Source organism: Corylus avellana, chromosome 4, assembly GCF_965113065.1.
Source record: "Corylus avellana chromosome 4, dhCorAvel1.hap1.2, whole genome shotgun sequence".
NCBI classification, from domain to species: Eukaryota; Viridiplantae; Streptophyta; class Magnoliopsida; order Fagales; family Betulaceae; genus Corylus; species Corylus avellana.
The window spans coordinates 7044855-7072113 of NC_142493.1; the positions used below are offsets into that span (position 1 = coordinate 7044855).

At 37.2% G+C, this 27259-nt stretch overlaps 1 protein-coding gene and 2 long non-coding RNA genes across 3 annotated transcripts; 2 read left to right on the forward strand and 1 right to left on the reverse strand.

Annotated features, from left to right (window-relative positions):
• Positions 1-8885: 8885 nt before the first annotated feature.
• Positions 8886-10234, forward strand: LOC132179485 (protein FLOURY 1-like). Its single transcript, XM_059592218.2, has one exon. The coding sequence runs from the start codon at positions 9181-9183 to the stop codon at positions 10120-10122; it is 942 nt and encodes a 313-aa protein (XP_059448201.2). The 5' UTR covers positions 8886-9180; the 3' UTR covers positions 10123-10234.
• A 2117-nt stretch (positions 10235-12351) lies between these two features.
• On the forward strand, positions 12352-14129 carry LOC132179793 (uncharacterized). Its single transcript, XR_009439972.2, has 4 exons — positions 12352-12463; positions 12894-13102; positions 13582-13686; positions 13783-14129. It is a non-coding gene; the product is annotated as an uncharacterized LOC132179793 (long non-coding RNA).
• Positions 14130-17529: 3400 nt separating this feature from the next.
• Positions 17530-21287, reverse strand: LOC132179763 (uncharacterized). The gene is made up of 3 exons (XR_009439964.2): positions 21158-21287; positions 20798-20937; positions 17530-18310 (listed from the first exon to the last, which is right to left on the reverse strand). It is a non-coding gene; the product is annotated as an uncharacterized LOC132179763 (long non-coding RNA).
• Positions 21288-27259: the final 5972 nt, after the last annotated feature.

Sequence of the window (27259 nt, forward strand, 5' to 3'; positions counted from 1 at the left end):
AGAGAAGTTCTTCATTAGCATAATAAACTCATGTAGATTACAAGCAGAAGCAAGAAAGCTTATATACAAGCATCCAATGAAGCAACTGAAACTGTAAAAACAGTTTAACAACTTGAACTTAAAGCTAACTAAACTAATTAACTTACTAACAGAAAAAAAGTTAGTTTATTTAGTTTATACACGTGTTAATACTCCTCCTCAAGATCGATGTAAAGGATGATAAATATCCTTTACAAACATCTTGGACAGCAATCTGTGAAAATCCTTGAAACCAAGACTTTTAGTGAAGATATCTGCTAATTGATTTTGGGAAGTAACATGAAGAGTGCGAATGAGTCTAAGTTGTATCTGCTCACGAACTAGATGGCAGTCAATTTCAATGTGCTTGGTCCTTCCATGATAAACTGGATTTGCAGCAATATGAATGGCTGATTGACTGTCACAAAACAGAAGAGCAGCGTGTGGATGAGGTATTCTGAAATCTTTGAGAAGAGAAGTTAGCCACATCAACTCACAACGTGTGGTAGCTAGAGCTCTGTATTCTGCCACAGCAGATGATCTTGACACTGTGTTGTTTCTTTGATTTCCAAGACACAAGTGAATCACCAATAAACACACAAAAACCAGTGATAGACCTTCGTGTATCTAAACAACCTGCCCAATCTAAGTCTGAAAAAGCCTTGAGATGAAAATCTGACTTGGCAGAGAAAATAAGGCCTTGAGCAGGAGAATTTTCCAAGTATCTCAGGACTCAATGAGTTGCCATGGCTTGTCCATAAACTGACTCAATATTTGAACCGAGAAAGCTAAGTCTGGTCTTGTAATTGTCAAATAAAGCAGCCTGCCAACTAATCTTCTGTAACTTGTGGAATCTGAAAGGAGATCACCTTCATCCTTTGAGAGTTTCAAATTTTGTTCCATAGGAAATTTAACAGGTTTAGAAGCCAATAAACCTGAATCCTCTCGGATTTCAAGAGCATACTTTCTTTGGCAAACAAAAAGTCCTTCTATAGACCTAGCAATCTCAAGACCAAGAAAGTACTTCAAAGGCCCTAAACCCTTCAACTTAAATCTGTCATTCAAAAGATTAATGAAAGACGACACTACCTGTGGATCATTGCTCGCAATAGCTACATCATCAACATAAACCAACAAAGCAATGAAAGAAGCTCCTTTGAGTCAAGTGAACAAGAAGTAATCTGCCTTGGACTGTGTAAAACCAAGCTCAATCAATGCAGTGGAAAATTTTGAAAACCATTGCCTAGATGCCTACTTCAATCCATACAAAGATTTAGTTAACCTACAAACCTTTGTCTTCCCCTTAGTGCCAAAACTAGGAGGCATAGACATGTACACTTCTTCATCTAAATCCCCATGCAAAAATGCATTATTCACATCTAATTGATGCAAAACCCAATCCTTTGCTACTGCAAGTGCCAGGAAACATCTAACAGTAGTCATCTTAGCAACAGGTGAAAAAGTCTCATGGAAATGCAACCCTTCACACTGAGTGTACCCTTTAGCTAGCTACCAAACTAGCCTTGTACCTTTCAATGCTTCCATCAGATTTGTACTTCACCTTATAGACCCATTTGCAGCCAATGGGATGTTTATTAGAAGGCAAATCAGTTACTACCCAAGTTTTATTTTCCTCCAAAGCTTTAATCTCAGCTTTCATAGCCTTACACCAAAGTGGATTCTTAACAGCTTGATGATAAAATTTAGGCTCAGGTTGGGATGAGATAGAAAGACAGAAATGCTTATGAAAAGAAGACAGGTTATCATAAGAAATGAAATTGGACAATGGATAAGGTTTACCTGAGTTGTCAACATTTGAAGCCAATTGAGGTGAACAAGCAGAAACCAGTTTACAATAATAATCTTGCAAGTAACTAGGTTTGTGTTTGATCCTATCTAACCTTCTAAGAATAGGAGAAGATGCTAAATTAGGAACCTGGAAAGTGGTATCTGCAAAAGGAGAAAATGAATGTTTTGCAAAATCGGAATGTGAAGTTGTGTCTGCAGAATGAGAAGGTAAAATTTCTACAGATTTAGAATGAATAGGCGAAATGATGTCTGCAGAAGGAAGAATAGAAATTTCTGCAGAAGTGTGGTTTGGTGATGGAACAATAGGAGGTGGTTGGATGTTTGATGGTATAGAATCAGAAAATTCTGTGTCAGGAGGCATTGGAAAAGGAATAGAGGAGGAAACAGTATCATGCATATGCATTGAAGGTGAGGAATGACCTAAAGAAGAAGCATAAGAAAATATGGTTTCATGAAATATGGCATTTCGAGAAATGAAAACAGAATGAGTATGAAGATTAAAAAACTTATGTCCTTTCATGCCATATGGATAACCTATGAAAATGCAAGGTGTAGCTCTTGGATCAAACTTTGTTCTATTTCTAGACAAAGTTGAAATATAAGCTAAACATCCAAACACTTTGAGGTGTGAATAAGATGGTACAACATAAAATAAGAGTTCATGTGAAGATTTATTGGATAGAAGAGGTGCTGGAATCCTATTGATAATATGAGCAGCAGTTAAAACACAATCTGCCCAAAAAGGTCAAGGAAGGTTGGACTGAAATCTTAAAGATCTAGCTACATTCAAAAGGTGTTGATGTTTTCTTTCAACCACAGAATTTTGTTGTGGGGTTTCTACACAACTTAGTTGATGAATAATGCCTTGGGTAGAAAGGAAATCTCTCATGTGAAATTCAATACCATTATCTAATTTGAGCATTTGATTTTAGTTTGAAACTGAGTTTGAACCATATTAGAAAAGGATTGAATGATTGAAAAAGTTTGAGACGTATGTTGCATCAAATGGACCCAAGTGAACCGTGTGTAATCATCTACAATAGTGAGAAAAAATCTAGATCCATTAAGAGAATTGATGGCCTTCGGACCCTATACATCACAATTACGTAAATCAAAAGCAGACTTTGAAAAAGAACTACTAACAGGAAATGGCAATTTGTGTTGTTTAGCCAGTGGCAAATTGGACAAACAGAATCTTGTTTACAAGAAATAGAAGGAACAATGGACTGTATCAACCTTATTCTAGACTGAGAAGGATGCCCCAATCTGTAATGCCACAAATCACATGAGGAGTCCTTTGCTGAACTAAAAGACAAATGTTTGAAAAAAGAAGGAACACAAGGAACTGAAACAAATGCATTGACTGAAACCTTGTTTGCTTGCATCAAATAGAATAAACCAGCCACTTCTTCACCCACCCCAATCGCTCTCCAATTGTGTAAAATTTGTATAAAACAATATCCAGCAAGAAATATAAGGCAACAATGTAAAGACATTATGAGTTTACTGGCTGAAATCAAATTGAAAGTGAAAGAAGGAACACATAAAACTCAAGTTAGTGTAAGAGTTTTTGAGATTGTAACAGTCCCAATGTGTGTGACAGTAGCTATTGAACCATTAGGTTGTTTAACATGAGTGGATACAGTAGCAGTGATGGTGGTAAACATAGATGAACAACTAATCATGTGATCAGTTGCTCCAATATCTATAATCCAAGAATGATTTTTCTGATTTGAATGAGAAGCTATATTAACGTATGCAGAAAAAATAGAATGCTTAGGATTGAGTATACCTGAAGTACCAACAACAGAGTTGGCACATGATTAAGGGTATTGATGCTGATTCAGTAAATTCATCAATTGCTGAGATGGAGCAGAAATCATGGACAATTGAGAACCACTCAACTGAGGACTGCTTAACTGAGAAGAATCATTCAACTGAATGGAATTACTCAACTGAGGAGCATGAGAAAGAGGACCACTAAGGTCAGTTCCTTGCTGTTGCACTTGATTGGCTGAATGTGGCACTGGTCTGGTTCGAGTGAACTTAAAACCAGGTCGATAACCATGAACTTTGTAGCATTTTTCAACAGTATGACCAGCTACTCCACAATGTGAACACATGGGACGATCTTTCTTATAGTTTTGCTTAAAAAAACCTAGCCCTGGTGACTTTTTGGTCATATATGCAATAGGTTCAGGATGAATTGAAGGAGAAGGTTTGGACAAGGCTAATTTAGTCATTACGGCAGAAGAGGTATCATGACTAATAGAACTCACACATATTTCCCACTGTTTTTCTTCTTGAATGATAAGAGAAAAAACCTTATTAATCGAGGGAAGAGGAGATGTTAATAGATTCTGAGCTCCAACAGCAGAAAAAAGAGTCATTCAAGCCCATCAAAAACTGTAAGACACGTTCTTGACTAAAGAATTCAAGAATGGATTGCATACGACGACAATGGCAGCAATTGCATATAAAGAGAGGCTTGTAATTATTTAATTCTTCCCAAAGAGTTTTGATGCGAGTATAATACTGACTTACAGTGTAATTCTCCTGAGCAACCACTGAAATAGCTTTCTGCAACTGAAAAATCCGAGGACCATTCCTTTGAGAATATCTATCTTTGAGGTCCAGCCACATATCTTCAGAAGAAGTGATGTAAATCACAGTAGGATAGATTTCTTTGGAAACTGAGTTTAAGATCCATGAAACTACAAGATCATTACAATGAACCCATGCATTGTAATAACTCTCAAAGATGGATGGTTTTGGCAGTGAACCATCAATGAAGCACAACTTGTTCTTTGCACTCAAAGCAACAAGCATAGCACGACTCCAAGTGCTATAATTTTCTCCTGTGAGTGGCTGAGGAACCAACAAAAGTCCAGGATTATCACCACTTTGAAGAAAGAGTGGGCTAGATGGATCAGTGGGACGAGTGTTTTCAAAAGGATCAAAAAAGGGATTGTTAGAAATATTATGATTGTGTGGTTGTTTTCTGCCATTGAAGTAGGGAAAACAGGGGAAATGTTTGGTGAAAATTCAGGTGGAATGTTTGCATGAGCGGAAGATGGTGAATAATTTGCCATTGAAGATGGACCAGAATACGCAAAGAAATCACAGTTTGTGATTATGGCTCCGATACCATGTCAAGCTATTCAAAAATGAATAGAATCAAAGAAAAACAGAGTATATGCTATATGGAAGAGGAACAGAACAAGAAAGAAGGAGCAAGTAGATGAAGAAGAGAAGAAGGGAAGTTCTTCATTAGCATAATAAACTCATGTAGATTACAAGCAGAAGCAAGAAAGCTTATATACAAGCTTCCAATGAAGCAACTGAAACTGTAAAAATAGTTTAACAACTTGAACTTAAAGCTAATTAAACTAACTAACTTACTGACAGAAAAAAGTTAGTTTATTTAATTTATACACGTGTTAATATGCTTTGATGAAACAGAAGGGATTCTCAGAACAGAGTTTGCAGAACAGAGTCAATGTCTTCTATCACAGCAAGAGTTTCCTGCAAACTCAAAGCATAGAACTTTCCTCTAAACCCGATGGCATTTGTAAATCGCATATACTGCTGTTGTGATTCGTTTGAAGGTTGCGGGTCAAAAAAGGTGCAGCTATTTTGATCCATTCATGCGAATGGTCTCCTCCTCCCACTCCTCTCGTTAGCCTGTGGAACAAGAAAGCTGGATGGCTAGTGCCTGTTAAGATCATCACCATAAAAAAAATTTTATGCTGATCCAACGGTGAGGAGGATATGGTGGCGCACTTGAATTGAATTCCGGCATCGATGGTGGGAGATTATACCATGATCTCTTAATTGGATCACAATTAAACACACCAACTTTAAATCTTGACCGTAAAATAGATACTATTCATTCAAATAAAATAGTGAGGATTTTTTTAAATTATGCATTTGCTTTCCTTTAGTGTTATGAAATGATAGAACTCGGCCTCCATGTGTTCTTGTACACATGCTTTGTACATGTTCTTTTATTACGTACTAACAGAAACAGTCACCATAAACTAATGTCAAAATTTCTCTCTAGGATACTCTCTCTAGTTGTTCAACTTCTCTCTCTCACATGGTACAAAGCCAAAGCTTGTGCTTGACAGTGCAATATCTCGCATACCATTTTTGCTTTTTGCCGGAATTACAATGATTATATTAAGTAGGCAAATTCAAGAGTACAGCAAGCGCCGATCAAGGACGAAACTAGCAATAAGAGTTTGGGAGGCAAAACTAAAAAATTAAAAAAATAAAAAATTGAGGCGGTAAAATTATAATTTTAAACAGATTTCAAAAAAAAAAAAAAGTAGGGACATTAGCCCCTCAAGCCACCACGTGTTTCCGTCCCTGGCACCAACCATCTACAATGTTATGATAACGAAAGCTGATCTTGAAGGATATCACGGCAATTATGATCGAGATACTTAAAAAAAAAAAAAAAAAAATTAAAAATTAAAAAAAAAAAATTGAATATGTGAAAGAGTTACAAGAGAGGATTCTTACCATTCTTAATTCGAAAGGAAGAGAGAGGAGGATATTCTAAACAACAACAAAAAGAAAAAGGGGTGGACTCTCCAACAATAGATTCAAACCGAATAACGCGAAATTACAAACAAACTCTAAAAAATTAGACAAATAAGTGTTTCGATCCTCTCAATAGAGCTGCATATAGCGGTGCAGAACAAAATCCTCTCCAGTCTATTATGGACTGAAGAATATCCAGTTCATGGCTAAGATTTCTTCTTAAAAATCCTATGGCTATAAATGAGACACATATTCCACTAATAAAAATAATAATAAAATATTATTTTTAAATTAAAAACAAATTAAAAAACAAATTAATAAAAAAATAAGAAAAAAAGAAAGGGTGGCTGGCCACCCCCTATGGTGGCCGGCCACCCCCATTTTGGTAGAGGGGGGCTCAAGCCACCCCCAATGGCCGGCCAGGGGGTGGCTCCCTACCAAAATGGGGGTGGCCGGCCACCATAGGGGGTGGCCAGCCACCTCCTTCCTTTTTTTTTTTTTTTTTTTTATTAATTTATTTTTTTAATTTAAAATGATATTTTATTATTATTTCTATTAGTGGGATATGTGTCCCATTTATAGCCATATAATTTATGAGAAGAAATCCTAACCATGAATTAGATATTTTTCAGTCCATAATGAACAGGAGAGAATCCTATTTCTCTCTCCTATTTTATAGCAGTAACAAAAGCAAAATGTTAATTATGATGGTGATACTTGTGTCGCAAACATATTAATTTAGAGCATAGCTGGTAGAATGAATTAAGTGACTTGACATTGTGGGAGAGACAATCCTCTTGAGCAGAGCAAGAGATGATGTTTAAGTTAAAAAGAAGCACAATCTTTTCCAGGTAAAGTTGAGCTTGTCATTTATATTGATGGCAGCAGCAATTTCCAACACAAAATGAGGATTCTACTTGCAATAAATAAGGGAACCTTTTCCTCTTTGGTGTGGTGTTTAGGATTCACCCTAAAAAGAATTCCTTTTCTCGTGCTTTATTTGGCACTGAATTTCTTGCCATCTAACCCGTTTACCAACTCATCTACGAAACAACCGAAGAACTCCTTCATTATTTGTTAGGATTTCTTAAAAAGGGAAAAAATAAAAAAATAAAAACCAGCCACCCCTTGGTTTTAAATTTTTTTGTTTTTTATTATTTTTATTTTATTTTATTTTTTTCAAATTTATAATGATATTTTTGTCGTATTAAAAGATTTTATGGTCATTTTTGTCTTTTTGCTGACCTTGAAATGGACATTAACATTTTTTTTTTTTTTTTGGTAGTTTAGGAGAAACATTCACAGAATTGATAGTTTGAAGGAGTATCTGTAGTTTTCTCTTTATTTTATTATTGCACAAAGTTATGAAGAATTTTGGTGAAAAATGATATTGAGGTAACTTAATCACAAGAGTATAGATGAAAAATGATATAGACTTCCTCTACTTTTTTTTTCTTTTTTCTTTTTTCTTTTTTTTTTATTCAAAAAAAAAAGTAGGAGAGGGTGATTAACTTTGACTACTCTACTTGAGTGTGATCATGGTAGCATTTACCTACCGGGAATTAATTAGGAAATGCTTAAACGATGAAAACCGCATGCACACTCCTTCAAGACTAATTGAATTATAGTCTGACCCAACTTCATAAATCCAAAACTGATAATACTAATCATGCTTGTATGAGTAACTTTCTACTGTGGAGAGTTGAACTCACACCTTAATACATGCTCAACTTCATGGGGATTTCTTTGAGACCTCTTTCCTATTTTTCGATTCTTGTTTTGACTTTGTTTGACTATTCCTTAATTTTCATTTTTAATTCGCACATGGTTCAATCTAATTCATTTATTTTAATTAAATATATATAATGTAAAGACCTCAATCCAATATAATGCAGGTGCTAAAACATTTAAACATACATACAGATATAAAAGGTTTAATTAAAAAAAAAAAAACAATAATGACGATAATCTAAAAAATTCTATTACCAAAATAAATTGAAAAGACAATTTTAATTAATGCATAATGCTATCAATCGGCATAATCCACACAATCATCTGATATTATTACTTTTTATCCCGTTGAACATAACGGAAATCTAACGGTCACAGGAAACAATTAAGACGAACAAAAAGGAATACTAAAATTACGAATGCCGTTACACTGGAAACTGTCTTCTGCTCGCGATCTAGATTTTAAATCAAGGTTTTACTCCAATTAAGGGTTGAGATCGTGCCTGTGACTCTGAGTCAAAGACAGCGCCGTAACATTTTAGTTTCTCAAACGAAAGGCAACGTCGGCGTTGTTGGCTGCCAATAAGCGACACTTGTCAGCACCCCATAGCCTTAAGTGCATCAAACATCCAGTAAAAGTACCCTCGATCTTCCTCTAAATAACGAGACTGCCATACTCATCTTAAATTAGCCAGTCTGAATAACCGACTCAGCATCTCGATTTATTCGCCTCTAACCCTCCATAATATCTCCTCTCCCACGCTCCCCTTCTAACATAAACGCTGAAGGATATTGTCTTTCTCTCTCTGTCTTTGTTTCTCAAGTGATTGCTCCATTGTACAGTGTTCTTTCTGTGAATACTATTGTAAAAACCTAAACTTTTACGCCTCTATGTGATTTCCTTCTTTACAGTTCCGAAGGAAGTATATACTTTTGTCCTCTGTCATTCCTTGTTCACAAATCGATTGTTTTGTTTTTTTGTCGGAAAGTTCCTTCCTTTCTTGCTTATACAACAAGTTTGAGCATCCCAAGATCGGATTGAAGTTTCTTGCTTTGTAAATCTACTAGACCCACATGCAGATTCCGGGTCGTTTTTGTTTGTTGGTTTTTATTTGCGCAGTTCTTGAGTTGTACAAGATGTTTTTCAAGAGCTTTCTTGGGTTTTTGGCCATGGATTGTGCTTCATGTTTAAAGTTTCTGAGTCAGAGCAGTGGGTTTGGATGTGGGTTCTTGGTGTTTGGGTGTTCCTCACAGGTTTTTGGTTTTTTGGAGTTGTTTTTGATGTTTGGTTTGGGGATAAAAGCTTTGCAACTTGGTTGGTACGGTAAGGGTTTGATGCAATTTTTGTGTGACTTTAGAGGCAAATCAAGTATTCTAAGAAAAAGGTTTTGTCTGAAAAATGGTGAGTTTGGCTCTTTGACATTCTTGATGAGTTCAAATTCATCAACTAAAGACGATTTACTGGTAAGCAAAGAGGTTGCGAATTCAAATGGTGATGTTAAAGCAGAGGAGGTTTTGGAAGAGGATAATGAAGAAGACGAAGAAGAAGAATGTTATGATGAAGATGAAGAGTTTGATGTAATGGCACTGAGAAAACTGGTGAAGATAGAAAGACAGAGAGCAAATGCTGCCAATGCAGAGCTTGAGAAGGAAAGGATGGCATCCGCATCGGCAGCTGAGGAGGCGATGGCCATGATTTTGCGCCTTCAAAGTGAGAAAAGCTCAACAGATATGCAAGCCAATCAATACCGCAGGATGGCCGAGCAGAAGCAGCAATATGACCAAGAAGTGATACGATCTCTGCAATGGATTGTCATGAAACACGAGTCCAATAGGAGTTTGTTGGAAGATCAATTGAGGCTTTGTAGGCAAAAGTTGAAGCTATATATGAAGGGAGATGAAGTGGATGAACGTGAAGGGATTGATGCAAGTATGAATCTTCTAAATTCCTCTACAAAAGATTGTCTTGATGATGTGTTTATTAGCTCTCTTGATATGGATTCCTTGATGTTGTAATTTACCGAGCATATCTTGAACAATACATTGATGTAACAATCCTTTAATTCCAATTTATATAGGAAGGTTTTCTAATGTTGGCTCCACTTTGTTTAGGGTTCTATCTTTCATAGTTTTCTGCATGAAGTTGCTCGATAAGAATATAAAATCTAGAGTATTTGATTTATATTTAAAATAGCAATCAGAATGCTTTCTTTCTTCTTCATCTTAATTCTTTTAAGATAGGACTGATTTTCTACAAAGGTGTCTCTTTCAACGTATGAAATTGGGCTATTTATAGCTTCTCCAAAATGTAAATTCTACCTCCCCTAAACTCCTTACCTGATCCTTCCCATTCCATTGGTACGTTGCCCTTCTTGTGTTAGGCACCTTGCTCTTTTTCTATAATTTTTTTCCTTTTTAGCCATAGTTCTTATTTACCTTAAAGAAGCTCTTATTGTTGTAGACTGAATAAAGTAATAATCTAGAAAAAACGCTAGTCACATTTCACTATTACATCAAAAGGACTAATCAATTTACAATGAAGTAACTTAAATCTCTTATAGAGTCTAGTTTTACCTAGTAAGTAACTTAATCCCTTATAATTCACTCACTTCATGTGGGTAATTTATCTTTCTATTGTGGAGATTTACTCCTTGGAGAGTACTATAGTGAGTCTCTAATATAATATATTAAGATACTAATCAACCTAAAAGTAAGCAAATGAGTGTGGACCCAATTATTTGGACAGAGTTTTCCTCTAAACCGGATTGAAAAAATTTCCTTCAACTTAGTCTATAAAAGTGACATATGTCCTTTGAACATGTGAAAATCACATGTTTTTTTAATAGTAAAGACAAAGTTGAAATAAATTTTATTACAACTCATGTGCACCCCACATGTTATTAAAAAAATAGACACATGTCACTTTTATAGACTAGATTAAAAGAAATTTTTTCAATTAAGTTTGGAAAAAAACTCTATCCCATTATTTTATATTAACCACTCATACTTGTGTATAAACGATGTACTCAACACTTGTCTTGTCGAACTATCATATATGTACCACTATTTGGGAGATTTAATCCTCGAGAGTTTTTGTAGCGAGACCATAATATAATATATTAAAACACTAGTTAACCCAAAAATTTAAGTTAATGAGTTTAACTCCAATTATGTTATATTAGACATTTACACTGGTAATATCTTTTCAATGTGGGAGTAGTTAATTATTCTTTACACGTGTATATTCAAATATATAATAATGTCTGACAAAAAAATATATATATATATATATCATTTTCCTTCACCCCATTCTCTGAAAACTGTACGTATGTAATCTTAGAGGAATACTATACCAAGTTTACTTATGTCTACCTCATTATGGAATTTTTTTTTTTTTTTTTACATGTCCGTACAAGAGGGAGAAGGGGGATTCGAACTAGTGACTTCCGCTTTATTTAAGCGTGATCCCAGCCGATTGAGTTACCTCATTGTGGAATATTACATCATTTGGATTGACCATCTTTCTTTATCCAAAGAGTTCAGGTTCAAAGTGTACTTCTGGACAAATAAACCAATGGTTCCTCAACCAATTGCATACCAAATTTGAAAATTAAACACAGCCAATTAGGCAATCACATATATAATTATCAAAATCAAATAAATCACAAACCAACGAACGAGATTTTGGTGTCAAAGTGAAACTCTTTGAAGAATTCTTTAAAGATAAAATACATGAGGATAGCCAAACTCAAAGAAACCAATACACTAAAAAAAATTAAGTTTACAGGCAATACAATTTACGAAACCTTTGCAAATAACACCTTACTTATATGAAAGAAACAAGCCATTTGTCCCTCGCAGTAGCTCCAAAACTCTAACCAATCTTCTATATAACCTCCTCTTACGCTTCGGACCTCCGGTGCTAAAGGTTAATAGTTTTGGCATGTGGTTTAAACAATACTCTAGGAGAGCTTTGGAAGAAGAGGCTTAGAACATTGTGTTCTCTCTTAGCTCACACAAACAGCTTTAGTAGCCTTGAAAGTCGTGTATAATGATCCTTAAATACCCCAAGCCAATTATACAATGCTTTAGTCCTATTAAATATGGAAAATGTTAAAGGCACAACACAAACCCAACTTAGGACCAACTTCTTTCTTACGTGGCATTATTTTTTTTAAAAAATAAAAATTTGAATTTTTAAACCATTCAGACCGTCTTTTTCCCTTTCAGATCCAAAAAAATCCTCTCAGTCTCTCGCTCCCATTCCCGCGCTCATCCTCTTTCTCTGCCGGCGAGTTCTTCGGCCACCGGCGAAGCTGTCCGTACGTCGCTCCTGTCTCTCTCACTCCGGCGCAAGGTTCCGTCTTTGTCTCCATTTTTTTGTTATTTGATTTTGCTTTCCTCCATTTTTTTGTCAATTTGATTTTTTGCTTTCATTTTTTTTTTTTTAAATTTGGGTTTTGCTTATATTTGTGCGTGTTTGTTCTTATTGGGTTTTGATGAATGATGGAGCTTTACATTTCTTGATTCATGTATTTCTAGATTTTCTATTGTTGCTAATGCGTATATTTGTTTCTTTGTATTGTTAATTTGCATATATTTGTGTGTTCTTGCTGGGTTTTGATCAGTGATGGAGATTTCCGTTTCTTGATTCGTGTACTTCCAGATTTTTGATTGTTGCTTTTAGGGGTAAAATTGGTTCTTTCTATTGTCAAATATTGTTATGTGAAAAAATTAAAGATCTTTAGTTTTTAATTTTTTGGTCCCTTTTGCTTTAATTTGCTTAGGAACCAATTGGAGGCACAATCTCAGTCAGATTCATGCTTTGTCTTTCATTTGGGGAAAATTGCATTTTTAGGATAAAACTTTACTGGTGGTGGTTGTTGCAGATTGCTACAGCTTGAAGCGATTTTGTTAGAAAAAATAGAAAAGAAATAAGAAAGAAAGGAAAATGCATCCTCCTTTAACACTACACAAGCACCCGATGTGCGCCGAAGTGAGTCCATCTTCATCTTCTAGCTTTATTCATGATTTACTATCCACAATTTCTTTAGGCTTATAAATATCTTCTTTTTATTTTGTGGAGGCTGACTTTAAATGGATAGCTTTGACCGGATATATTTATTAATTTTCTTTGTTCTTATTATGAGATACATGGTCCTAGGGTTTTGAGCCAAATCCGAGTAGTTGGGATATGTCTAGATAGAGTAGCAATAAGTAAGAGGAAAGGTGATTTTGGCATGGTAACCCTCCGATCATCTATGAGCAAGAGAAGTTGGAATAGTTTTATGGCAATCAATGTAAAGTGAACTGTGTTTTGCTTCACAAACTATAAATGTCCATGTCATAATTTTGATTCTTATGTCCAGTTCAGTGGAAGCATTTCATTCTTTTTTTTTTCTTCAAATCAAATGTTGGAAGATGGCGAATAAGTGGATAGATGTTGGTATGATTATTCTATCTGATTTTGTGCAGATTATTGAGGAGTTTCAGAAGTGTCATATAGACCATCCCATTGGGAAATTCTTTGGTGAACGAACAGATCTCAAAATAAAGCTTGATCGTTGTTTCAGGGAGGAGGTTAGTTTTCATTATATGGGTCTTGGTTTTTCTCTGGTTGGGATCTTTATTTTATTATTCCCATAACAAGATCTTCAACTTTTTTTTGACAAAAAGCTCTGAAGCGGAAAGCAAACTTTGAGCAGAGTAAGAAATTGAAGGAAAGACTACAAGCTTTTAGGAAGGAAACTGCTGAAGAGAACAACCTTGTTCAAAGTTAATGGGGAAGTGAGAGATCAACATCTTCATGGTAAACAGAAGTTTGATGATTACTCTAAGAGCACTCATCCATGAACTGTTGCTGGTGCAAATAACATAAAGAAACTGTTGTTGTAGGAAACATGACTTGATATTTTGTTGCACATGATGTTTTCATGGTGCTTATTTGTTCTATTGAATTCGTGGGAATTAATCACATTCGTGGAAATTGAATGCGTGTTTGTATCTTCTCTTTCTATACTCAATTTTTTTCCCTTGTACCAATCAAGAAAACAGCTTTACCCCTCCTTCCGTTTCACGACAAAGTAATCATTTGATGATTTGTGGTACCGAAGACTATAAGTAGCATCAACTTGGTGAATTTTTGGAAAAGCATATAGAGGCAATCGCCTAGGACCTGCAAATGCGTCCATCTACATCTTATAAAATACACCATTTTCTTAGGTTGCAAATGCGTCCATCTACATTTTCTTATAAAATACGCTATTTTGTTACAACCTAATTCTCAAGGACATACACGCTGTTTTTCAGCAAGATAAAATTTTAACTTAATACTTGAGACAACTCTAACCTTTCCTGCATATGCAAAACAAACATAAAAGGAGAACTAGAAATAATAGATACATTAGATGCCACATTAAGATACACAATAATTGTTAAGAGGAAAAAAATATAGACACTAAAACAACAATAACCCTACTAAAACTCACTGCCCCAAATTCACTATTTTTCTTAAAGCTACATTCAGTTTCCAAATATAAAGAAACAAATCCTCAAAGAACCATACATCACAAACGTATAGTGACAAAAGATCAATCGGACCAAAAACCAATACTTGAATAACTAAATCTAGCTTCAACTTTTTCATTCCCACCGATCATTTCTGTTTCTTCAAATTTTTCATCTCCATCCAACTCTCCATTCGAACTTTCATCCCCATCCAACTCTTCATCCGAACAAGTGATCCTTAAGACATTTGGTTCTTCAACTTCATCCACATCTATCAAAAAGGGATACAAAGTTAAAAGCCATCTTGGTGTGTCAAAGCAAAATTATAACTCAAACAAAAGATGAAAAGTCAAACCTATTGAGGGCAATCTTGCTCCAAAAAATCTTCATCATTTGGAATACGTGTATACAAAGATTCAGCTTCACCCTCCTTGTCCATTTAGGCAGCTATAATGAGTAACTTTTCCACTTACCTAATGTATAATTCAAAATATTATTGTATAAGCAGTGTGAACTATAAAAAGCATACAAGTAGTTCAATCTTATTCAGACATAGAAGGTAAGGCGTAGAGGGGCACAACCTAAATAGAAATAGAGTAAATGAGATACACACCCACTTATGGAGAAGAAGGAAAGAGCATTCAAAATTGAAAAAAAAGTAAAAAACAAACGAGAGCCTACGCTTACAGAAGCAATACTTCACAACAGAAAACAGATAGAGCTACCAAACGAATTCCTTATATAAAAGACTGGAAAAAAGTAACAAGCCTGATAAAAGCAATATTCACTTAGCCAAAAATTCACCTAGATGATGACCCTAAAACTTCAAAGACCCATAAGTCCATGTTCCGATCCATTACTTAATAATAGCACTTGCCACTTGCCAGTGCATTGTAGCCATTTCCAAACACTTTAAACACTAGCAACTATTCCGAGACAATTCCTTGATATTGGATGCTTCACTTTTGCAAGCACACTTATACCGTACACTTCAAACACTTTTATGAAGCCATTGGCAATTACTTCATGCCTTGCTTCAGCCACCAATCTAACATATATATATATATATATATATATATATTAACCCAACAATGCTAAAAGATTGAGATATGAAGAGGTCATTATCTGGAATATTTCATTATCATTTTCTCCGCTCACCAATTCAAACCAAGTTCTATACATAGTCTTTGCAAATATAAGTACTTTCGGGAAAATCTCACTTTGTTAGAGACCAAATAAACGAGAAAATTGAAAGAAAAAAAAAATTATTAAAAAAGAACAAACTTGGACAACCGATACATACATGTGCATGCCTTCTTGGGTCATCATATATTATAATAGTATGATGAATAAATCAAAGAGAAATAAGATTTCGATCATAAACAAAACCGTCTCATTTGACATCTTCAGCAATCTCTGTTCTTGTTTGATTACTTCTTCTCATGCTTTCTCTTTGTTCTTATTTGATTAATTACTTCTTCTCATGCCACTTCAACGCCATAACATATTTAAAGGTTGTTTGGTCAATAAACAACGGAAGCACTCAAATCTATTTACTATTCCCCCTGAATATTTCTCACCAACCAAACAAAAACACATCAAAGACAGGGAAGCCGAGAAAACAAAACCAAAACCCTAATCAGAAGAAAAAAAATCAATAATAAAAAGATCTAACAGGGGGATTTGAGTTTATAAGGAAGAAGACACACCAGAATGAGATCGAAGAGGGTGGCCTGGTCGACCTTGACGAACTCGGCGTCCCAGGCCTTGAGGTCGTCGGAGGAGGATGCGGCGACTGCTTTGGGGGCCTCGACGTGCTTCTTTCCGGAGGAGAAAGACAGTAGCGACGTACGGACAGCTTCGCCGGTGGCCGAACAACTTGCCGGAGGAGAAAGAGGATGAGCGTAGGAGGGGGAGCGAGAGACTGAGAGGGAATTTTTGGATCTGAAAGGGGAAAAGACGATCTGAATGGTTTAAAATTCAAACTTTTATTTTTTTAAAAAATAATGCCATGTAGGAGAGAAGTTGGTCTTAAGTTGGATTTGTGTTGTGCCTTTATCAAACCTCATTAAATATTTGAATTGCGTAACTCCAATGACGGCACCCGAATGGATAGGTAGGCTTGTCCGAACCAAGCTAGGATTTTGTAACATATAACCTGGTCACATCGGAACGCATTTTTAATCATATATATTCATTTTTCTTCTCTCTTATCTACTGAGAACCAAAAAAAAAAGGAATTAAAAATAAGAAAATAATAATATTTAACCAAAGTAGAGGAAGATATGATGAGTTTGATATTTAGTTCATTTTAAAAGTGATTATTCAAATTTAAAAAAGTGGGTTCTTCTCTTCAAATTTAACTTTTATTTGAAGAGCTCAATATGAATGTTTTTAGTAGCTTCAGAAAAACTTGATCATCAAAACCACTAGTAATATGGCTCGTTTGGACCCCTATCGAACAAGATAGCGAGCTAGGTTTCCCAATCTCCTCTTTTATGTGAGTCACCATGACCTATTGCGAACAACTTTATAAATGACCTTCTGGAGGGCTAATCAATTTCAACTCTTAAGTGCCATGTAATGCTCCGACTTTAAAAATAAGCCATATAGTGGAAAATATATTATTTGTCACGTAACGCTTCTGCAAGGCACATGAAATAGAGAGAGACATGTACATAATTATAAAATTAAACTTATTTTTCTTTGCATTTATTTTACTAGGTATATAACTCCACATCCCATGATATGAAGCATCATTTTAAACGCCAATCAGTAAATATCATATCTAGCTCTCGCATACATCACATAAATACATATACTAACATGTTTATTCATGACATTTTCACATTCTTGCATAAGCTAAGTGTATACTTCCACTTAACTGCTAGAGTGTACTAAGTGTATACCGCTACTTAATCGCACGGTTGGTGGTGTTTTATCTTTCTACCAACTTCAATATGCTAAGCGTATAAGCCCACATAACCACTAGGTTGATTGGGGCTTTTATTTTCCCGTCCTAACTTTGGATTGTTAAGTGTATAACCTCACTTAACTACCAGGTACCCAATTTAACAACATTTTTTAAAGAGTTTTTCATAAACCATTTTATTTCAAACTCCTTGCCTTTAAAAACATGTAAATCACATCATGTCAATAAAGTTTCATATCACAAACATATATTCAAAACTTTTGGATCAATACCACAGATAAATCATGCTCAGACAATACTTGAACTTACCCTTAAAACCGATTTAAAACCTTCTTTTCCTTCTTAAAACTTTTAAAACTAATTTGACTGTATTGACACCATGGGTGACACACTAGGCTAACTGTGTTGATGTCAAGGGGACACCATGTAACGTCCATATATTTAATTAACAAGGATAATTAACCTTCAAAGTTATTGGCAGTGCTTCTAAAATTAATTATCTCGTAATTAACTCAAAAAACCACCCTATAATACCTATTAAAGTGAAATAAATAGTGAAATGCGGAAAAATATTATCTAAGCTATAATTAAAGCCCGAAAACATCTCTTAAATAAATTACAACCCAAAATTCATAAAAGGTAACAACCATCTCAAAATACATCACTGAAATTTCATAAATACTAAAATACAATAAAACAGCATACGATTCTCACTTCAAATCTCAAGCTTGTTGAAAAACTCTAAGCTCCAACTCGATCTATTACCTGCTAAATTGTGAAACATTTATAGTGCAAAGGATAGCATCTACGTACACAACTTAATAAGTAAACATCACCTAGAAGTAAACTATGAGATAAGCCCTAAAAAATACTCAACATGACATTTCATTATTCCATGCCCTTTAGAGGGTTTTCACAAATATTTTAACAATGTTTGATTATGAATGCCAAGTGGCAATTTTGTAAAAATAACTCATGATAATTTCTTTTTGAGGCAAAAAAACATTTAAATACAAATCATAATGTCTTTGCATACTCTATTCAACCATAACCACATCTCATTACATCATATTCTCATTCTATGATACCATCATACTCATATATTAACCCTCATTAGCTTATAACCCACGCTCTCGTGGGCCTTTTTTTAATAATTTGATTGCAAAATAAAAGTTCAAAATATTCTCACCAATGATTTCACATTCCAAAAAATCATAATCGAACTTACCAAAAAAATAAAAAAAAACTTAATCTGAATGTTGAATTACTTTTTAAATATATAAGGCCAAACCAAAGAGAAACAATCAAATCTTTTCAATTTAAAGTTGTTCAACCAATTTTGTTATTGGAATTTCAGAATATTTAATAACATAATTTTTTTTCCATGTATAGTATTCAAAATATAGATAGAAACTTTGCATTATCAAATCGCTTTTCCCTTTCTAGTTAGGTGATCATTTTGTATACTCTCAGTGTACTTTGGGGCGCCTTTATACTTTTAATAAGACTGATTATTACTTATAAAAAGAAAAAAGAAACTTTTCATTATCAAATGTAGGGATTGAGCAAAACACAAACCCTTGATTGGCTGCCAAGAAAAGAAAATGTTGTAGATTGACGTGTCATGACACTTTTGCTTCCTAAAAATCAAATATTCTGAGCAATCAAACATTGAATTAATTTTTTTTTTTTTAAAAAAAAACCATTGGATCACCGATACAAACCAAAGAAAAAAAAAAAAAAAGCCCCCAAATGCCAAAGAATCTGCTAACATACACCTCTTTTCTCGTTTCTAGCATTCGCTTATCAGAAAAGGAATTAAAACACCATGAGATAAAGCAAAACAAAAGCCCTTGTTTGGCTGCCAAGAAAAAAAAAAAAGTTGTTGACTAACGTGTTATGACGCTTTAGTTTCTTGAAAGTGTAACAGATCAATTGATTCTGCATACAATAATTCCTATTTACAAACATGCCTATAAATAGACTCAACAAAAACAGAACATCATTTCCTGTCCGAAGCTTCAAGAAGACACACCCTAATGTACCAAAACACTCGTAGTCCCAAAAGTAGACAATGCCTAATGTACCATTCATTTATATCTGTTCAAACACCATTTTTTTAAAAAAATAATAATAATAATTTTTTAATTTTTTTAGTTATTATAGTTTTAAAATTTTTATTTTTCTAATTTTAATTAGGTATATGGACAGATGTCGATTTTTCAGAGTTGTTGACGTGGATTTCCGTCAAATTTTAGACAAAAGTTAGATGAAGGTACTATCTTCGTTTTTAGCTATTATCGAGGTACTATCTGTGACACAAAATTAAACCGAGAGATCAAATAATAAGTTATTAAACCACATGGGTAAAAAAATATTCCTAAAAAAAAAAAAAAAAAAAAAAAGGAAACCAAGAATCAAATATTCAACACCGTAGGCCCAAAAATAAAAATTCATTATAAAAAACATGGAAACTGATCTTAGAAGCTTAACCAAAAAAAAGAAAAAAAAACTTTTCTTAGGATGGTTATCTTGAAAAGAAAAAGGGGGGGGGGGGGGGGGGGGGGGGGGTGGGGGGGTGGGGGGGAGGGAACTAATAATCAAATAATCAACAAATACCATAGGCCCAAAAATAAAAATTCATTATCAATCATCAATCTCATGAGGAAGAAGATGGAGACGAAGGTTTTACATGCATTATCAACGATAGAAACAAACCAGAACCTATCAAAACAAAACAGAACCCATAAAAGACATGGGAACATATAACTTTTTTGTGATATGTACTTAAGACCACATAACAAAACAGACCATTATTCCATATCTCCCCCCAAACCATTAAAATTTAATCAAAAACAATAAAGCACAGAAATAAACACTACCCAGAACCGCATAAATCAAACACTCTTACTCATCAAAAAATGATTTCTTTTTTATTTTGTGATGAATTAACAGCAACCACAACCATTATACCAAGCCATCACAGCCCACCAATAACGAAGTCCATATACAATACAACATTCTCAATCTGTAGGAGATTCACACATTAAACAAAACTACAGTACAATTCCTAAAACCAAATACAATAAAAAATAAAGAAAACCCACCAAAAAAATTATAGATCAGACGAACCAAATAAAAGAATAAAAAACGTTTTGACACATTCAATTGACAACTAGGAAACATGTATTAAGTAGAACATGGATAATAATAGTTAAGATTATAATATAAAGGAAGAGCGAAAGTTGAAACCTTTGTTGATGAAGGCGACGTTGGACTGGGTCTTGTGGATTGCAGCAACTGCGTATAACATAACCTTCTTGATTAAACAGAAACCACAGACCGAATAAACTCCATATATTCCTTGTCAGAGAGAGGGCTCATAAGGATTTCTGCATAGAATCGAACAAAATCACAAAGAGAGAATTAGATAAGAGAGAAGGACAGAGAAGCACCTTCAAGAAGCTGCAATTATCGGAAAGTTTAAACATTTCTTAGCAAAAATAAAAAGAATTGAACAAAATCATAAGCAGAGAAATCGTTTTGGAAAGTTTAAATTACAATCAAAACGAAAAGAATCTAACAAAATCAACGATTTCTATGAAAACTCACTGAAAGTCTAAATGGTGGTTTTGCTTTGGTGGAGGAAGAAAACCTATTGAAAGTGAGAGCGCGTTTAGTCTCCCTTAAAAAACCAAACGGACGTTTGCTTTGGACAGGGATTAAACGCACGTTACAAGAACCTAAACTCATGGCCAGCTAAAAGAAAAACAGGACAGTTGCGTTAAAAACCAAAATCACGGTCTAACCGGTTTAGTAACCGGCTCACTTCTTATAAAACATGGGTTTATTCCACGTGTCAAAATTTTAAGCTCTCTCTAATGCAGAATTCGGCTTTTATATATACATATGAACATATGATATGATATGATACGGTGGAGGTTATCTTACCATAACAAAAGCCCTTTTTACAAGTGATATGTAATGTACTAGTGCACAATGGACCATAACATACCGGTACACAAAGCACCATAACATACTGACGATGCCATCATACCTACACTTTAACCTTCGTACAATGAAGGTTAGCATAACATATTGGATTCCTATATAAGTAAAATGTAACCTTCTTCGGACATGCAACCATACCCCATCTACATGGAATAAGCCCTCCCACCCTCAAAGGCATCTAAAGACCTCTTCGGCAGTTTGGATCATCAGTAATTCACCCCAACATTCCCAAAGACCTTGCCACTGAGGCAGTGTAAGTCCTCTCTCGCGGAGGCATCTTAAGAACTCGTTAGTTAACCCATTGCCCCTCGAGGCAATATAAGCCCTCCATCCCTCAAAGACATCTTAAGACGCCATCAGTAGTCGGGATTCTCTGTAATTCGGTGCAAAGGTCCCGAAGACCTTGCCACCAAGGCAGTGTAAGTCCTTTCTCTTGAAGGCATCTTAACACCTCATCGAATAGGCACCTACTGCCCCTCTAAGCAGTATATGCCTTCCCACCCTCAAAGGCACCTTAAGACCCCCATCGTCTATCTGTTTCACTCTAAAATTAGCTCAAAAGTCCTGAAGACATCGCCCCCAAGGCGATTGAAGTCCTTCTGTCTCGAGCCCTGATCGTGCCAACCAATACGGTCTTTGCTCGTCCCTTGAAGGCATCGTAAGACCTATTCAGTTAGGCACCCACTACCCCTCAAGATGGTATAAGCCTTCCATAAGACCCCAAAGACCTTGCGCCAAGTCAGTGTAAGTACTCTCCTTCAAAGGCATCCTAAAACCTCATCGGTTAGGCCCCTACTACTTCTCGAGGCAGTATAAGCCCTCCCTTCCTTGGAGGCATCTTGTGAGCTCATTAGGAGACCAAATCATCAGTGGTTCACTTTGACGATGCCCAAGACCTTATTGCTGGGGGGAGTAAGTCATCTCTTGCGAAGGAATCTAGCCGTCGAGGCGATGTAAGTCCTCTCCCTCAGAGAAAAGGTAACATATCGCAAGTTAGGCAACTACTGCCCCTATAAGCGGTATATGCACACCCTCCCTTGAAGGCATCTTAAGACCTTATCAGTTGTCTAAATCCTTCATAACTCATTGATAGTTCAGATCCTCAAGCACAAAGGCATTGTAAGACCTTGTCAAATAGGCACCTATTTCCCTCGAGGCATTATTAGCTACACCTCCCTCGGAGGAATCTTAAAACCTCAACAGCAGTCATAATCATTGCCGCTGAGGCAGTGAAAATCCTCTCCCTTGGAAGTATCTTAACACCTTGTCGGTTAGGCACCTACAACACCTGAAGGCAGTATAAGTCTTGCCTCCGTCAGAAGCATATAGTGACCTCATCGGCAAACCGAATCCTCGGTGATTCGCTCTAACGATGCCAAAAAACTTGCCACTAAGGCGATAAAAAGTTGTCTCTCACGCAGGCATCTTAAGAGCATATCAATTAGGCTTCGAGTGCCTCTCGACGCAGTATAAGCCCTCCCTACCTCAAAGGCAAGCTGAGACCTCATCGACAACCCGGATCTTCGATAAGTTGCTCCAACTGCACTCATGACCTTGCCTCCAAGGCAACGTAAGACCTCTCCTTCTGAGGCATCTTAAGAATTCGTCAATTAAGCACCTTCTGCCGTCCCTCCCTCAGAAGCATCTTAAGACCTCTTTTGCAGTCTGAATCCTCAGTAATTCTCTCTAAAGGTGTCGTAGAGGCAGTGTAAGTCCTTTCTCGTGGAGGCATCTTAAGTGCTCGTCGGTTGGGCACATATTGCCCTTGAGGTATAACAAGCCCTCACTGCCTCAGAGCTGTTTGAAGACCTTATCGGTAGTCCGACAAGGTCCTCGACGGTCTTGAGCACCTTGTCGTTGAGACGATTTAAGTCCTATCCCTCAGAGGCATCTTAAGACCTTGTCAGTTAGGCAACAGATGCCCCTAGAGGGCATATAAGCCCTCTCTTCCTCTGAGGCATCTTAAGACCTCATCAGCAATTCGAATTCGCGATAATTTGCTGTGAAGGTCTTGCACATCGTGCAGTCGAGGGACCTCATCGACAGTCCAAATCCTCGATAATTCACTCTGACAATCACAAAGACCTTCCCACCGAGACAGTGTAAGTCCTCTCCCTCGCTTTGACAGTCTTGAAAACCTTGTCACCAAGGCTATGTAAAACCACTCCGTCAAAGGCATCTCAAGACCTACTGCCCCTCGAGGTGATATAAGCCCTTCCTCACTCGAAGTCATCTTAAGATCTCATTGGCAGTCCTATTCATTGCCGCTGATGCAGTGAAAATCTTCTCCCTTGGAAGCATCTTAACACCTTGTCGGTTAGGCACCTATTACCCCTCAAGGCAGTATAAGCCTTGCCTCCGTAAGAAGCATATAGTGACCTCATCGGCAAACCAAATCCTTGGTGATTCGCTCTAACGATGACTAAAAACTTGCGACCAAGGCAATGAAAAGTTGTCTCTCACGGAGGAATCTTAAGAGCACATCGATTAGGCTTCAAGTGCCTCTCGACGCAGTATAAGGCCTTCCTACCTCTGAGGCAACTTGAGACCTCATCGACAATCCGGATCTTCGATAAGTTGCTCTAACTATCCTCATGACCTTGCCTCCAAGGCGACGTAAGACCTCTCCTTCTGAAGCATCTTAAGAATTCGTTAGTTAGAACCTTCTGCCTTCCCTCCCTCAGAAGCATCATAAGACCTCTTTTGCAGTTTGAATCCCCAGTAATTCGCTTTGAAGGTGCAATAGAGACGGTGTAAGTCCTTTCCTACAGAGGCATCTTAAGTGCTCGTCAGTTAGGCACATATTGCCCTTGAGGTATAACAAGTCCTCACTGCCTCAGAGCTGTTTGAAGACCTTATCGGTAGTCCGAATATTCGGTAATTCACCTCGACGGTCTCGAGGACCTTGTGACTGAGATGATGTAAGTCCTATCCCTTGGAGGCATCTTAAGACCTCATCAGTTAGGCACCAGCTGCCCCTAGAGGGGATATAAGCCCTCTCTTCCTTTGAGGCATCTTAAGACCTGATCAGCAGTTCAAATTCGCAATAATTTGGTGTGAAGGTCTTGAACATCATGCCACCGAGGCGATGTAAGTTCTCTCCCTCAAAGGCATCATAACACCTCCTCGGTTAGACACCGACTACCACTATAGGCGGTGTAAGCCCTGCCTACCTCGAAGGCATCTAAAGACCTCATTGACAGTCCAAATCCACGATAATTTGCTCTGACAATCACGAAGACCTTCCCACTGAGACAGTGTAAGTCCTCTCCCTCGCTTTGACGGTCCCGAGAACCTTGTCGTCAAGGCTGTGTAAAACCACTCCATCGAAGGCATCTTAAGATCTCATCGGCAGTCCTATTCATTGCCGCTGATGCACCGAAAATCCTCTGCCTTGGAAACATCTTAACACTTTGACAGTTAGGCACCTATTAGCCCTCAAGGCAGTATGAGGCAAGGCTTATACTCGGTGACCTCATTGGCAAACCGGATACTCGGTGATTCGATCTAACGATGCCTAAAAACTTGCTACCGAGGCGATGAAAAGTCGTCTCTCACAGAGGCATCTTAAAAGCTCATCGATTAGGCTTCGAGTGCCTCTCGAGGTAGTATAAGCCCTCCCTACCTCAGAGGCAACCTAAGACCTCATCGACAATCTGGATCTTTGATAAGTTGCCCCAACTGTCCTCATGACCTTGCCTCCAAGGAGACGTAAGTCCTCTCCTTTTGATGCATGTTAAGAATTCGTTAGTTTGGCATCTTCTACCCTCTTTCCCTCATAAGCATCTTAAGACCTCTTTTGCAGTCTGAATCCTCAGTAATTCTCTCTGAAGGTGCCCTAGAGGTGGTGTAAGTCCTTTCCTACATAGGCATCTTAAGTGCTCGTCGGTTAGGCACATATTACCCTCGAGGCAAAATAAGCCCTCACGGCCTCAGAACTGTTTGAAGACCTTTTCGGTAGTCCATATCTTCGGTAAATCACCTCAACAGTCCCGAGGACCTTGTCACTAAGACGATATGAGTCCTATCCCTCAGAGGCATCTTAAAACCTCGTCAGTTTGGCACCAGCAGCCACTCGAGGGGATATAAGCCATGTCTCTCTCCGAGGCATCTTAAGACCTCACCAGTAGTCCAAATTCGCGATAATATTCTGTGAAGATCTTAAACATCGTGCCGCCGAGGTGATGTAAGTTCTCTCCCTCGAAGGCATCATAACACCTCCTCGATTAGACACCTACTGCCCCTAAAGGTAGTAAAAGCCCTGCTTCCCTCGAAGGCATCTTAAGACCACATCGACAGTCCAAATCCTAGATAATTCGCTCCAACTATAATGAAGACCTTCCCACCAAGACAGTGTAAGTCCTCTCCCTCGAAGGGATCTTCATACCTCATTGACATTTTAGATCCTCAATAACTCGCTTTGACGGTCCCGAGAACCTTATCGTCGAGACTATGTAAGTCCTCTCCGTCAATGGCATCTTAAGACCTCGTCAGTTAGGCACCTACTGCCCCTCAACGCGATATAAGCCCTCCCTCACTTGAAGGCATCTTAAGACCTCATCGGCAGTCCTAATCATTGCCGCTGAAGCAATGGAAATCCTCTCCCTTAGAAGCATCTTAACACCTTTTTTGTTAGGCACCTACTACTCGTCAAGGCAGTATAAGCCTTGCCTCCGTCAGAAGCATATAGTGACCTCATCGGCAAACCGGATCCTCAGTGATTCGCTCTAACAATGCCAAAAAATTTGCCACTTAAGGCGACGAAAAGTCATCTCTCATAGAGGCATCTTAGGAGTTCATCAATTACCCTTTGAGTGCCTCTCGAGGGAGTATAAGCCCTCCCTACCTCAAAGGCATGAGACCACATGGACAATTTGGATCTTCGATAATTCGCTCCAACTGTTCCCATGACCTTGCCTCCAGGGCCACGTAAGTCCTCTCCAAGACGATGAAAATCCTCTCCAAGATGATGAAAATCCTCTCCCTTGGAAGCATCTTAACACCTTGTCTGTTAGGCACGTACTACCCGTCAAGGCAATATAAGCCTTGCCTCCGTCATAAGCATATAGTGACCTCATCGGCAAACCAGATCCTCAATGATTCGCTCTAATGATGCCAAAAAATTTGCCATTAAGGCGACGAAAAGTCGTCTCTCACGGAGGCATCTTAAGAGTTTATCAATTACCCTTCGAGTGCCTCTCAAGGGAGTATAAGCCCTCCCTACCTCAGAGGCATGAGACCACATCGACAATCCGGATCTTCGATAATTTGCTCCAACTGTCCCCATGACCTTGCCTCCAAGGCCATGTAAGTCCTCTCTAGGGCGATGAAAATCCTCTCCCTTGGAAGCATCTTAACACCTTGTCTGTTAGGCACGTACTACCCGTCAAGGCAGTATAAGCCTTGCCTCCGTCAGAAGCATATAATGACCTCATTGGCAAACCAGTCCTCAATGATTTGCTCTAACGATGCCAAAAAATTTGCCATTAAGGCGACGAAAAGTCGTCTCTCACAGAGGCATCTTAAGAGTTCATCGATTACCCTTTGAGTGCCTCTCGAGGGAGTATAAGCCCTCCCTACCTCAGAGGCATGAGACCACAACAACAATTCGGATCTTCGATAATTTGCTTCAACTGTCCCCATGACCTTGCCTCCAGTATGATGTAAGTCCTCTCCATCGGAGGCATCTTAAGAATTCGTCAG